Here is a 14,954-nt window from a genome sequence, read left to right as displayed (position 1 = left end):
AATAAATAAGGAAACACAAGCTTTAAATGATACATTACACAAGATGGACTTAATTGATATTTATAGGACATTCCATCCAAAAACAACAGAATACACATTTTTCTCAAGTGCTCATGGAACATTCTCCAGGATCGATCATATATTGGGTCACAAATCTAGCCTTGGCAAATTTAAGAAAATTGAAATCGTATCAAGTATCTTTTCCGACCACAACGCTATGAGACTAGATATCAATTACAGGAAAAGATCTGTTAAAAATACAAACACATAGGGCTTCCCTGGTGGCGCAGTGGTTGAGAATCCGCCTGCCGATGCAGGGGACACGGGTTCGTGCCCTGGTCCGGGAAGATCCCACATGCCGCGGAGCAGCTAAGCCCGTGAGCCATGGCCGCTAGGCCTGCGCGTCCGGAGCCTGTGTTCCGCAATGGGAGAGGCCACAACAGTGAGAGGCCCGCATACCGCAAAAAAAAAAAAAAAAAAAAAAAAAAAAAAAAAAAAAAAAAACACATGGAGGTTAAACAATACACTACTTAATAACGAAGTGATCACTGAAGAAATCAAAGAGGAAATCAAAAAATACTTAGAAACAAATGACAATGGAGACACGACGACCCAAAACCTATGGGATACAGCCAAAGCAGTTCTAAGAGGGAAGTTTATAGCAATACAATCATACCTTAAGAAACAGGAAACATCTCCAATAAACAACCTACCTTTGCACGTAAAGCAATTAGAGAAGGAAGAACAAAAAAAACCCCAAATTTAGCAGAAGGAAAGAAATCATAAAGATCAGATCAGAAATAAATGAAAAAGAAATGAAGGAAACAATAGCAAAGATCAATAAAAGTAAAAGCTGGTTCTTTGAGAAGATAAATAAAATTGATAAACCATTAGCCAGACTCATCAAGAATAAAAGGGAGAAGACTCAAATCAATAGAATTAGAAATGAAAAAGGAGATGTAACAACTGACACTGCAGAAATACAAACGATTATTAGAGATTACTACAAGCAACTGTATGCCGAAGAAATGGACAAATTCTTAGAAATGCACAACCTGCCGAGACTGAACCAGGAAGAAATAGAAAATATGAACAGACCAATCACAAGCACTGAAATTGAAACTGTAATTAAAAATCTTCCAACAAACAAAAGCCCAGGACCAGATGGCTTCACAGGCGAATTCTATCAAACATTTAGAGAAGAGCTAACACCTATCCTTCTCAAACTCTCCCAAAAGATAGCAGAGGAAGGAACACTCCCAAACTCATTCTATGAGGCCACCATCACCCTGATACCAAAACCAGACAAAGACGTCACAAAGAAAGAAAACTACAGGCCAATATCACTGATGAACATAGATGCAAAAATCCTCAACAAAAGATTAGCAAACAGAATCCAACAGCACATTAAAAGGATCATACACCATGATCAAGTGGGGTTTATTCCAGGAATGCAAGGATTCTTCAATATACGCAAATCAATCAACGTGATACACCATATCAACAAACTGAAGGAGAAAAACCATATGATCATCTCAATAGATGCAGAGAAAGCTTTTGACAAAATTCAACACTCATTTATGATAAAAAACCCTGCAGAAAGTAGGCATACAGTGAACTTTCCTCAACATAATAAAGGCCATATATGACAAACCCACAGCCAGCATCGTTCTCAATGGTGAAAAACTGAAACCATTTCCACTAAGATCAGGAACAAGACAAGGTTGCCCACTCTCACCACTATTATTCAACATAGTTTTGGAAGTTCTAGCCACAGCAATCAGAGAAGAAAAAGAAATAAAAGGAATCCAAATCGGAAAAGAAAAAGTAAAGCTGTCACTGTTTGCAGATGACATGATACTATACATAGAGAATCCTAAGGATGCTACCAGAAAACTACTAGAGCTAATCAATGAATGTGGTAAAGTTGCAGGATACAAAATTAATGCACAGAAATCTCTGGCATTCTTATACACTAATGATGAAAAATCTGAGAGTGAAATTAAGAAAACGCTCCCATTTACCATCACAACAAAAAGAATAAAAGATCTAGGAATAAACCTACCTAAGGAGACAAAAGACTTGTATGCAGAAAACTATAAGACACTGATGAAAGAAATTAAAGATGATACAAATAGGTGGAGAAATATACCATGTTCTTGGATTGGAAGAATCAACATTGTGAAAATGACTCTACTACCCAAAGCAATCTACAGATTCAATGCGATCCCTATCAAATTACCACTGGCATTTTTTACAGAACTATAACAAAAAATTGCACAATTTGTATGGAAACACAAAAGACCTCGAATAGCCAAAGCAATCTTGAGAACAAAAAATGGAGCTGGAGGAATCAGGCTCCCTGACTTCAGACTATACTACAAGGCTACAGTAATCAAGACAGTATGGTACTGGCACAAAAACAGAAATATAGATCAATGGAACAGGATAGAAAGCCCAGAGATAAACCCACACACATATGGTCACTTGATCTTTGATAAAGGAGGGAAGGATATACAATGGAGAAAAGACAGTCCCTTCAATAAGTGGTGCTGGGAAAACTGGACAGCTACATGTAAAAGAATGAAATTAGAACACTCTCTAACACCATACACAAAAATAAACTCAAAATGGATTAGAGACCTAAATGTAAGACAGGACACTACAAAACTCTTAGAGGAAAACATAGGAAGAACACTCTTTGACATGATTCACAGCAAAATCTTTTTGATCCACCTCCTAGAGTAATGGAAATAAACAAACATGACCTAATGAAACTTAAAAGTTTTTGCACGGCGAAGGAAACTGCAAACAAGACAAAAAGACAACCCTCAGAATGGGAGAAAATATTTGCAAGTGAATCAACAGACAAAGGATTAATCTCCAAAATATATAAACAGCTCATGCAGCTCAATATTTAAAAAACAAACAACCCAACCCAAAAATGGGCAGAAGACCTAAATAGACATTTCTCTAAAGAAGACATACAGATGGCCAAGAAGCACATGAAAAGCTGCTCAACATCACTAATTATTAGAGAAATGCAAATCAAAACTACAATGAAGTATCACCTCTCACCAGTTAGAATGGGCATCATCAGAAAATCTACAAACAATAAATGCTGGAGAGGGTGTAGAGAACCCTCTTGCACTGTTGGTGGGAATGTAAATTGATACAGCCACTATGGAGAACAGTATGGAGGTTCCTTAAAAAACTAAAAATAGAATTATCATATGACCCAGCAATCCCACTACTGGGCATATACCCAGAGAAAACCATAATTCAAAACAACACACGCACCCCAACGTTCATTGCAGCACTATTTACAATAGCCAGGTCATGGAGGCAACCTAAATGCTCATCGACAGACGAATGGATAAAGAAGATGTGGTACATATATACAATGGAATATTACTCAGCCATAAAAGGGAATGAAATTGGGTCATTTGCAGAGACGTGGATGGATCTAGAGACTGTCATACAGAGTGAAGTAAGTCAGAAAGAGAAAAACAAATATCTTATATTAACACATATATGTGGAACCCAGAAAAATGGTACAGATGAACAGGTTTGCAGGGCAGAAATAGAGACACAGATGTAGAGAACAAACGTATGGACACCAAGGGGGGAAAGTGGCAGGGTGGGGGTGGTGGTGGGATGAACTGGGAGATTGGGATTGACATATATACACTAATAGGTGTAAAACAGATAACTAATAAGAACCTGCTGTATAAAAAAATAAAACAAAATTCAAAAATTCAAAAAAAAATTTGAATGTATACATTCATTAATTAATAATTCCACTCTTGGGCTTGGTCTTTTGGGAAATTTCTACCAACTGCAAAATCCCATACAAGTGCATAATCAAGATGCCAGACTAATTTTTATTATTGTTGTATGTCTTCTGGTTGACTTGATTATAATTATGATAAATAATTAGCATATGAATATGACTTAGATGTGAATCCCAGAAAGAATAATATAATCACAGGAAGTGAAATGTGTCCGACATTTAGCCTGCTTCAGACAACTTTCCTGTAGCAGTTTTCTTGAAGCAGAAATCAAAATCCTTCATAAAGGATGTGGGGACCCATAAGGTGGCATGGCCCTCTGGACATGACCTGGTCGGGACTAAACAAGCCAACTCGCAGAAGGAGTAAGAGAAAAGTCACTAGAATGGACCCAGGGCCATCTTTGGTGGGTGAGTTAAGAGTGGTCTATTCCTTCCTCTGTGGGCATCCTTGAACTGACCACCGAATTTCTTCCATCCATCACAGGAAGTTACCTTGAGGACATTGCTCAACACACAAGGTCTTAGGTTGATATCTACGCTTTGGGATTGCTCCCCTGATGTGTTTGGAATGACTCAAACTGTTTAGGTCTGAATACATGGAGAATTGAAGATAACTACTTTGGGTGATACATATTTTCCTCACCCACATATTTTCATGCAGAGGGACCTCCATCCAAATCAGGTCCCTAGGTATCCCCCAGCCCTTCCCTTACTGCTACTCCGGGTAGGGGAGTGACATAGCCAGTTGATGACTTTGGCCTTGCCCAGCCAGTCCTTTCCTGCTTCTCCGTTGGGATCTGCTCCTTGCAGGGTGCTAGTGCTCTGGTGTCTGCTGTCAGCCACATGCCTAGGCTAGGGCTAGGCAGATGGGGGCCAGCAGTCATCCAGGGCTGCCTCTGTCTGGGTGGGCTCATCTGTCTCTTTCTGGGGCTCAGCATAAGGAGGCCCATGGTGGCTGCACCCCTAAGCCACATCTTTCAACTTGGCTTTCATCACCAATGAAGCTGATATTTTGACCTCTCTATTTACCTAATTCTTGTGTCTGTCTCTCAACTGGATTTGGCCAAGACACAAGAAAATCCCAGCAAAAACTTTCATGTAAAACCACCCGCTTCACCTTTTTCAGTAAAATCTGCAAAATGCAGTATCTCAAGTAGGAACATCATATACGCATTTGTTGGGCAGGGCATCTTCAGTACCAACACTGACTCTCAGCTACAGACGGAAGGTGCATGTGCATTTTTTAATCCTGAGTCTTCGTAATGAGGCTTAATCCAGAAAGCACTTTTTTCCTGGTCACTTCGACCCTGCTGTACCTTACCGGGATTATCGCCCAACTGCCTACTCATGTGAAATTAAACAAAACCAGTAGGGTCTCACTGTGTGTTAATTTCGTACAGAGTACCTGTCAACCTAGAAGGCGGGGTTGATTTTTCTCATTATTTACAAGAATTTGATTTATCCGGGCTTGCTTTAAATAACGACAAAGGCCAATACATACTACTCTATATAAAGTAAACAACAAGGATTTACCATATAGCACAGGAACTATATTCAATATCTTGTAATAATCTATAATGAAAAAGAATCTGGAAAAGAAAGTTTTATATATATATGTACATACATATGACTGAATATATATATATATATGTATCTGAATCACTTTGCTGTATACCTGAAACTAACACAATATTGTAAATCAACTATACTTCAGTAAAAGAAAAAAATAATGACGAAGGCTACCATGAGCAAGATAATCTTCACCACTCCAGGATTTCAGTTTGCCAAATTTGACACTTTGAGGCTCTTCCACAACTAAATACTGCTAAAATACCAAGCTAATTAAAGAACTTTTAAAATTATTTATACCAAATTCAACCTTTCACTCTAATGATGAAATGGGCTGTATGATTAAAGTAACTCTTGTTGTCTACAGCCGGTCATTTCCTTTATGGGAAAATTTCCAAGTGGCAGCACATGCTCCTAAGAATATCCAAACAGCAAAGGCCATTTTTGAATGAGCTGATGTGAACATACCTACCGATATTAATGTGAGCTTTATCACAAACTGAACAGTCAACAGAATGAAAGTCATTTCAAGTCAACACCAGTCACGAAACAAGGGAGAAAGGTGAGAAAACATAGCACTATGTTAAAATGCTTTATAGGCTTAGCAATAAGAAGCATGAGATATTTCTATTAGTACATATTTCTTATATGATCCAATAGGAAAGGTGAGAGATTCTGAATTAATCACAGGTCAGTTAACTTAGAAAGGCAACTATTCTGTAGTAACAGCTTCTCCACTAGACATAGATTCAATTTAGAATCTGCATTTCTAAAACAGCATCACAGGGATTTTTTCCTCCCCGCTGCCGATAACCTACAAAACACAGAAGCTCAATGCTTGTTGACAGGGTGTAAAAGAAGGACTATCAGCTTTGCAAACAGACAGACTGGAATTTAAACCCCATCTGCTACCCCTTATGAGGTATGGAAACAGGGCAAGTCACTTAACTTATGTGAGCTTCAATTTCCAGCCAAAAACCTGGTTTGGGCCAGAGTGCAGTTTCAAAGTCACTGAGAAAGTATAAAGACCCTCAGCTGCTAGTGGAGTTGGGCACTGAAGGCGCTCCCCCTTCCCAGGAACTTGCTCCCTACAACTCACCCATTTGATCCAACTCTCAGTCTCCTCCTCTGGCAGCCGGGACACTGTGCGGGGTAAGAAGCGCACCAACTTTTCCTTGATGATGGATGACGTCAGGACATCCTCCACCTCCACCAGGCTGGCGATCACATCAGCAATCTGCCCTGAGCCTTCCACCACCACACAGGGAATTTTACTTTTGACAGAGGTATTGATGGCCTGGGAGAAGGGAGATACATTTGACTAGGCGATCAACAGAACCCAGCTCAGGACCGAGGTTCTAATCAAGCTGGTTAACAAATCACATTGACACATCTCTGCACTTCATCATTTGGCGGGGCAGTGGGGAGGTTTATTTTCAATCAGAAGCAAACCAAATGTTTGCAACCACTTTAAGCATCAGAAATGTAAGTCAGTTGTCTTACATCCTATGTTAATACCAAATTCCATAATGAGGACACGTGTGACTGGCAAGTTTTCCATAAATAAGTGCCTTAAAATATCCCTCTATACAAAATCGATCATTCCGAATACGGACATCGTAGATTTGAGTGACAGCTCTTAAGATGGTACTCAACATTGTCGTTGATAGCTTTTCTGATGGAGGTCAACAATATTCGTACTTTTAAGGTATGAAAACAACTTCAAGCAGCAGCCATACATTTTTTGTTATGTTGACTCACATATTTCCCTCCTCAAATAACTTCCCTTGCTCCTTCGATTGAAAGGAAAGAAAAATATATTTGCTTTCTGGATAAACACGTACCACATTTTCATTTCCTTGATAAAAATCACAGAGAATAGCATAGGAGAACCAGGTATGAAAAATGTTAATCACTTGACAACAAAACAAAGTGATGTACACGTGGGTACAGAAGAAACTGTGAAGCCCCTTCCTTTAGCCAGGAGTGATGTCTTCCTTACAGAAGATGTTGGCCATAAAGAGTGTGGTGCCTTCATCAAATCAGGGTGAGATCCATCTTCACCCCACTACCTGTGCTACAGGTGGGTGTCGGGGCTGTGCTGGGGCGGAAGTGGGGATGATAAGAGAGTGAGCTGAAGGGATGAAGGGTTCAGCAGGCAGTTTCTCCTCCCTCTCTCCTCTCTCCTGTGGGTTCTGTGGGTTGTGAATTGGCTGAACCGCCCTTGTGGGAAATGCTATAGAAATGCAGTACTCTAGGCCAGGAGCAGCTTGGTGGAAACCATAATTCTAAATCTAAAATCTGAGAGATAATAAATGTAACCATCTTCAATTACTTCTTCTCCATCTCTCTTCCTCTGTAGTGTGGCTGCTTCTTCAAGCATTTCCATACTGACTGTTTCACACTGAAAAGAAATCTCTATTTTAATTTCTCTCTGAAAAGTCTTTAGGTGCTTAAGAAATACCTGTTGATGAATGATGGATGAATGAATCATTGTTATAGAAAAGAATAAACAAAGAGAAGCATTAGATTATGATTCCAAATAACTCTGCCAGAAATTTCATGTAACTCTGGGTGGCTATGACCATGGGGCGGCCATGGTTTTCCAACATCTGCGCTGGTTATGATCCCTAAGTCCTGTGAGTTCATGTCAAGCCTTCTCTTTGGCAGGTTGACGGCCAAAGACAGCAGTAAGTGCACAGACTATTCATGTTGTTACAAACTCTCTTCCTAAATTTTCTCAGCTGAGGAAACAACTTAAGCCTGTTAGGGCAACATGCTGTGACTGGGAAAATGCTACCTACTTGCTGTAGAAAAGAAATTAGTCGTGTTAGATTAGGTGAACCCCAAAGCCCTGAAGATGCAAATTTGTGGAGTAAGCTTGTTGACTGATCTTCTAGAAAACCAAACCAAGACTCACTTTCAAAGTCTCCTTCCCACCTCCTTGGGCAAAACACACAATGGGGATCTTGCCACCGTAGTTGGAATCTGTAAAATATAAAACGTGAAACGTATTTTGGGCACATCAGGAATATTCACCCACCTCAAGGAAGTGGTGGACCCCATGAGCCCACTGGCTGCAGATCTCACAGACTTGACCATCTACCAGCTGATCACGATGGAGGCGTCCCCGTGCTCCAAACCAGTAATAGCATGACACGGGTCACACTGCAATTTTTGACTGATATTTAAAATGCCAAAGTCTGTGAATGACTGACTTTTTGCTAAGATACATTAGGCCAGGTTCAAGTTTATCCTTAGAATAATTACACTTTCACTCATTTGCATAATCCTATGCTTTCTTGAGTGGGTGAAAAATTCGCATAACTGTGTGTTCTTTCCAGTCAGAGTATTGCATATATAAATGTCTTCCTTTGTATGCGTCCCATGGAGAAAGGAAAAAGGTTGCGATTATCTCCAACAAGTCCCTGTGATGGAGTCTATCACTAGATCACGAGGTAATCTGGTTCCACAACAGGACACATCTCAACAATAGGAAGAGAGAGAGTTATTTATCAGTTGCCATAGCAAATAAAGGCTTTCACTCAACTGCTGCATTCTCCCCCTTAAAACCAATGTTTTAGGTGGTTCTAGTTTATAGAAGTAGCCAATAACCAAAGAAGTAAACCATCTAACTGTTAAGCTAGTGGGTTGGTTTTTATCGCTTCTATCCTAGCCAACCGCATTGCTTTGTCAGCGCAAATTTGCCATTGTGAATTTTACTTTGTTCTTAAATGTTGTCAAGCAGAATGGACAGCAGGTTCTCTATACCGGGTGGGACAAACCACGGTAGGACAAGGCAGCATTTGTCAGTGTTCCAGCACGTTGAAGGGTACATGTCAGAGTAACCTTGGCAGGAGCACCTCTGGTATATTAAAGAAGAGATATAGCAGCTCTTCTTTGGCAACCGAACATCGAATTGGGTGAGCTCACCATTCTTTACTCGATAATTGGGAGCTACTGTTGGTGGTGCTGCTGTGGCTCTTGTTAGTATGTTTGTCTAAGGTCCCACCTCCTAAACACTGACCTTGGATAGTGCGCTCGGAGATGTACTTCTCCAGCTGATCACGGAGCTTTGCCTCAACTGTGGGGTGCCCGTGGCAGCCGTTGTCCACAAGCAGCAGGTGGGTGTGATTGCTGTCCAGGATGTACAGAGGGTCTCTCTTGAAGTCATCCATAAAGTACTGAGCTGAAAAATATCCCTGAAAAGCACAGAGAAACTTGTCTCTGAGATTTATTTGTGGGCCAAAACGCACGGTGACATTTTCACAGGTTCATATTCAGGCTAACCCTTTGGGTTCAACTAATGCTCTTCCCAGATTCCTAAGTGCAGAAGAAGGGTCTTAGAGATCTTCTAGTACAGGCCATCATTTTCAATATGAAGAAATGAAGGCTCAAAATGGTTGCATCACTTGCTTATTGTCACATAAATGACGGGTGGCAGTGTAAGAATCAGATTCGAATCCATTTCTTGTTCCATTGCCCTGTGCTCTTTAGTATAAATTCATTGAAACGGATAGCATTCAGGAAAGTGTGTGTGTGTGTGTATCCAGACACATACATTTGTATGTGTGTGTGTATCTGGATAAGGTAGAGGTAGACATTGATACACACACACACATATTTGTCTGTAAACCATCATATGCCAAGACCTATGACAGCGTCTAGGGAGTAGAAAACGAATAAGATGGAGTCCTAGCCCTTGAGGAGCACATAGTTACGGGACCATGAAAAGAGGCAAATTAAATAGATACTTTGTCCTCGCACTTAATACCAGAGAATAAAAAACTAAAGAACTGACTGTAACAGGATTCGCTGGGAACAAATTTTAATGAACAAAACACATCCACCGGTAACTCCTTTCCAGGAGTTCTTTGATTATGTCATCCTTGCTTTTCATTCCTGAGGTTCCAAGGGAAGCTTGCAAGGCCGACTTCCTTATGAGCTGACTCCATCCCAGAGCCCCAGTGTTCAGGCTAGAGCCCTGTGCCATGGCCTTTCTCCCCCGTGACCCCGCAGACCCCCTCATGTCCAGCCCATACCTCGACATCACAATTCCTGATGAGGGTGTCCCTGTTGGAGACCATGCCCCAAGCCGCGATGCCGATGGCCACTATGTTCTCCTCTGAGTTGCGGCTGATGGTGTTATCTCTCACTACCTCTCCAATGTACTTCATCAGCCCATAATGGGTGCCTCCAGTGAGGATCCAGGCACCTGTCAACAAGAGAGAAGAACAAACGCTCAGCTGGCTCTGCATAAGTTTCCCATCCTTTGCTTGACCCCTGAAGAAGCCCCCACCGTGAGCACTAGGGCGCGGCGTTACTGGCCACACTTTGGACTGGGCTTGACCTCTGACCATATAGAAAGGAAGGAGGAGAAGATCTCCAAGTTTCTAAGAGATTCTGGTTTAAAAACAATACGGAGGGCTTCCCTGGTGGTGCAGTGGTTGAGGGTCCGCCTGCCGATGCAGGGGACACGGGTTCGTGCCCTGGTCCGGGAGGATCCCACGTGCCGCGGAGCGGCTGGGCCCGTGAGCCATGGCCGCTGAGCCTGCGCGTCCGGAGCCTGTGCTCCGCAACGGGAGAGGCCACAGCAGTGAGAAGCCCGCGTACCGAAAAAAAAAAAAAAAAAAAACAGTACGGATTCTGGACCGCACTCTAGAGTCACGTCATCAGACTCTCTGGGAGGGGGCACCAGGGAACCTGCCTCTTTAAGCAGCCTCTCGGGTAGATCTCTTTATGGGTAATGAATGCCTGGCCTGAGCCTTTGCTCAAGTTAGGCAATGTCATCATGGAAAGCGGAGCACGCTGCTCCCAGAGCCCCCCCCCCCCCAGGGATCCTGGTGATCTTCCCGGCGTGACCCTGGTGCCTACGATTTAACTTTACAATTACACGGTTTTGCACACTGGTATTTTAAGGGTTTTATTTGATGATTTGTGCAGTGTCAAAGGTGTTGCACAGTTTTGTTTTTGTTTTCAAAATTGAAGTAAATAATACCTACAAAATATTATCTCACATAATAATAGAATCTAAAGTTGGAAATGCCCCTAGTCTAATATGCTACCCACATAGGAATCCAGCCTGAGGCTGGGTTACCAGCCTCCCCTGATTAGCTCTGGTAATGGAAGCCTCAGGAGTCCCGCCGCAGCCCCCTCCCCCAGCTGTTATAAAGTCCTTTTGTTCATTTTTTTTTTTTTTTTTTTTTTTTTGTGGTACGTGGGCCTCTCACTGCTGTGGCCTCTCCCGTTGCGGAGCACAGGCTCCGGACGCGCAGGCTCAGCGGCCATGGCTCACGGGCTCAGCCGCTCCGCGGCATGTGGGATCTTCCCAGACCGGGGCACGAACCCGTGTCCCCTGCATTGGCAGGCAGATTCTCAACCACTGCGCCACCAGGGAAGCCCCCTTTTGTTCATTTTTGTCTCCATTCTCGACTTTTGCTACAGTCTTCCCGGTGAGGAACTAATTTAGTCCTCTCCCACATAAATGTCCTTCCACTATGTTAAGGTAAATGTGATGTAGTTCTTAGAAGTTTCAGACCCAGTCCCTTCAGCCAGCTCTCACTGGATGTGAACTCCAGAGCCCTTGGCAGCCAGCCTCCTTCCTGCAGACGGATTTCAGTTGTCAACATCCCCCTTTCAAATGAGGCAATGGGAGGCATAGTAGCTCTCCACAAGGAGACAAGTAACCCTCCTGCTCTGGCCCCTCACTTCATCTACGTAGATGTCCCAGCCCGGGGACTTTTGTCGGCTTTGTTCTACTCTATTCCCAGCACCTAAAACAATTCCTGACACATAGCAGGCATTTAAGAAGTATTTGCTGAATGAATGAATTATGTATGTTCAGATCTAGTAGTAAGGAAGTTGAGTTGCTGGGTTTCATAACAAAGTAACTACTATTGTGTGGTCCCCTCTGACTGGTCAGGAAATTAAGAATAAATGGGGGAGGGGTGCCACAGTTTCTTCCTGACATTAAGGAAAAACGTACCTAAAACAAGACATGCTTCCTTAGTTCTGTCAACTAATATTCTCAATAAAGAAGTTTTTAAAATGTTAGCCTTAGATAAACTAATAAAATAAAGGTTAGGCTTTGATAAATAGAATCTAATATTGAAATTAGAGTTTAACGTTCTAGTTAAACTCAAACGGAAGTAAGGCTGCAGAAACAATTTGCCTACATACTCTTCAAAAATGTCCTGAAAGACTGAAAAAAGGTAAACAGCAGTTCCAGACGAAAGAAAGGTTTTCAGTTTCCTATGATATGAAAAGCTAAATGGATTGGAATCCAGACGGAGAAAAAAAATTTTTTTCTCTGAAGACATAGTTAGGATAATTGGCAAACCTAAGCCAAGGACTGATTGCTAGATAACAGTGTTGGTCAAGGTTAACTTTCTCAGGTTTGATAGTTGCATCAGGTTACCTGAGAGAACACCCCTGTTCTTCAGGGATGCTCACACATTTAGGCACTAAGCGTTATGATACCTAAAATTTACTCTCAGTGATTTTTTTAAAAATCATAACGTGGATATTTACAGAGAGAGAGAAGATTAATTTGGGAAAATGTTAACAATTGGTGAGCCTCAGTGAAGGGGGTACAGATATTCCTTGTATTATTCTTCCAACTCTTCTGTAGGTTTGACATTTTTCATAATAAAAAGTTTAAAAAGAAAAAAATAAACTGAATATTTCAAATAACAAAGCCACGGTTATTTGTTTTGATCTCCATCAGACAGTTACATGGTGCTTACAACCTGCCAGGCACTAACGCTATTTCCAAAACACACCACTGATCCCAAAGTTAAAGAGCAAACGAATGAAACTTCCCTTTTTGATTCACCAGAATACCCTGGGGAAAAGTTCACACGTAAAAATAACAAAATGAAAATTTTAGATTAAAAGAAACATAACATTACCCACAAGGAGGTTCCCTAACGCTGAGTTTAAAGAGCGACTGTGTCTCCACCCTCCACCTACCCCCTCACCATCGGCCAGAGCTCCCGGTCTGTCCCTTCATTGAAGGATCTTGTTTTTAATTAAGATAACGATTAATCATACAGTTCTAGAGCATCTGGACTCTGCGCATGAATACAAAGGAGAATTTCGTTCCGTCTCTGAAGACGCTGCGCAGCCTGCATGGACAAACCCGCGGGCGCAAGGTCCCCGCCACCGCAGGGACGGCCCTGTGGCTGCAGCAGGGACAGCCGCGTGGACGCAACGGGGGCCGACGCACCTTTCGACTGCGCGATGTAGATCAGGCGGCTGAAGATCTTGCGCATGCGCGGCTTCAGGGCGAAGTTTTTGGCGCCGCCGGTCACCGAGATGACCAGGTTGGGTGTTTTCAGGTGCCAGTGCTGGGTCAGCAGCTCGTAGAGGGTTTCCGCGTCCGTGTCGCAGGACAGGCGGAGATACTGTGGGGAAGAGGGGAGCCTCAGGATCCGCGGGTGTTCTCCTGATGGGGTGGGGCTTAGCCCAGTTTACCTGCTCCGGGGGGAGGGGGAGAGGGGAGCGCATCGCAGCCGAGGAGCGTCCCCTTGCGGAAGTGGAAGGAAGGCAGTGGAGTGGAGGTGGGTGTGGGTGCCCCTGCAGCGACCCCACCACCACCACCACCACCACCAAGCCGGCTGGAGGACTTGGGACTTTATCCTAAAGGGAGAGGTGCACCTGTGAGGTGTTCTAAGCAGAGTAGAAGCCGGATGGGATTTACGTTTTAGAGAGTCCTCCAGCGGCAGTGTTGACTATGGGACGAGACAGGTAGGGAGAGATGCAGGGAGGTGAGATAGTGGTGGCCCTTCCTGGGACTGAGGCCTTGGGAACAGACAGAGTGGACAGAGCCGGGTCGCCTTCCAGGCCTGCAACGGCAGGGCCTGGGGAGGTGAGGGGTCAAGGCCCAGCTTCCAGCTGCCTGAGGATGCCTGTGTCCCTGGGACAGAGGACACGGGAGGATTTAAGGAGACTGTTAATAATTGCCAACTGAAAATTGGCATTGCCATCTGCCTCTACAAGGATGAAGTCAATAGCCACTGCAGTCGCTGACCTTCAACACACCCTGAAAGGAGTGCAGGGTGGAGATCAGGAATGAGGCCTTCACTCTGTGCTCTGGGAAAAACGGGCAGAACAGGCCTTCAGATAGTTAGATATTTTTCAGGAGATTTTATGAGCCCAATTCTTGCATCTCCTGGTATCTGGAAAAGCACTAAAATCGGTAACGGAGACATCTGCTCCTGGTGATGAGCAAGAAACCTCTGCCAACATGTGTGCTTGACTGCACGTCCCCCCTTCACTAAAATCATAGATAACGCTGCCCCCGCCCCCTCTGGAGCAGTTCCTCAGAGCTCTCTGAGACGCTGTCTCCTGGGCTACAGTCCTCATTTTGCCCCCAAATAAACCTTAACTCACAACTCTCATGTTGTGCTTTTTTTTTTCATTTGACATAATCATTCAACATCTTTGTAGAATCCTGTGTAAGAACCTGCAGTGTGATCGTGTAGAGGAAAATGTCACCTTATTCAAGGCCACATTTATTCTCAAGAGTGTCACACACCAGACTAAACCAGATGATTCACTAGCGCATTTGTCGGGCCTTTTGTAGCAGTGA

The 14,954-nt window shown here is 43.0% G+C and overlaps 1 protein-coding gene across 1 annotated transcript in view; it reads right to left on the bottom strand.

The window, feature by feature from the left end:
* TRPM8 (transient receptor potential cation channel subfamily M member 8) overlaps positions 1 to 13,693 on the bottom strand; it is a 74,934-nt gene extending 61,241 nt beyond the window's left edge. Inside the window, exons 1-5 of the mRNA XM_059052901.2 lie at positions 13,590 to 13,693; positions 10,405 to 10,577; positions 9,390 to 9,564; positions 8,283 to 8,350; positions 6,462 to 6,659 (exon numbers count right to left, since the gene is read on the bottom strand). Coding sequence (XP_058908884.2) covers positions 6,462 to 6,659; positions 8,283 to 8,350; positions 9,390 to 9,564; positions 10,405 to 10,577; positions 13,590 to 13,635 — 660 coding nt within the window. The 5' untranslated portion in view covers positions 13,636 to 13,693. The remainder of the gene's footprint in view (positions 1 to 6,461; positions 6,660 to 8,282; positions 8,351 to 9,389; positions 9,565 to 10,404; positions 10,578 to 13,589) is intronic.
* Positions 13,694 to 14,954: the final 1,261 nt, after the last annotated feature.

Source organism: Kogia breviceps, chromosome 2 (assembly GCF_026419965.1).
Source record: "Kogia breviceps isolate mKogBre1 chromosome 2, mKogBre1 haplotype 1, whole genome shotgun sequence".
Classification (NCBI taxonomy): Eukaryota; Metazoa; Chordata; class Mammalia; order Artiodactyla; family Physeteridae; genus Kogia; species Kogia breviceps.
Note: the sequence above shows the minus strand (reverse complement) of the source record. Positions and strands in the feature narration are given on the sequence as shown.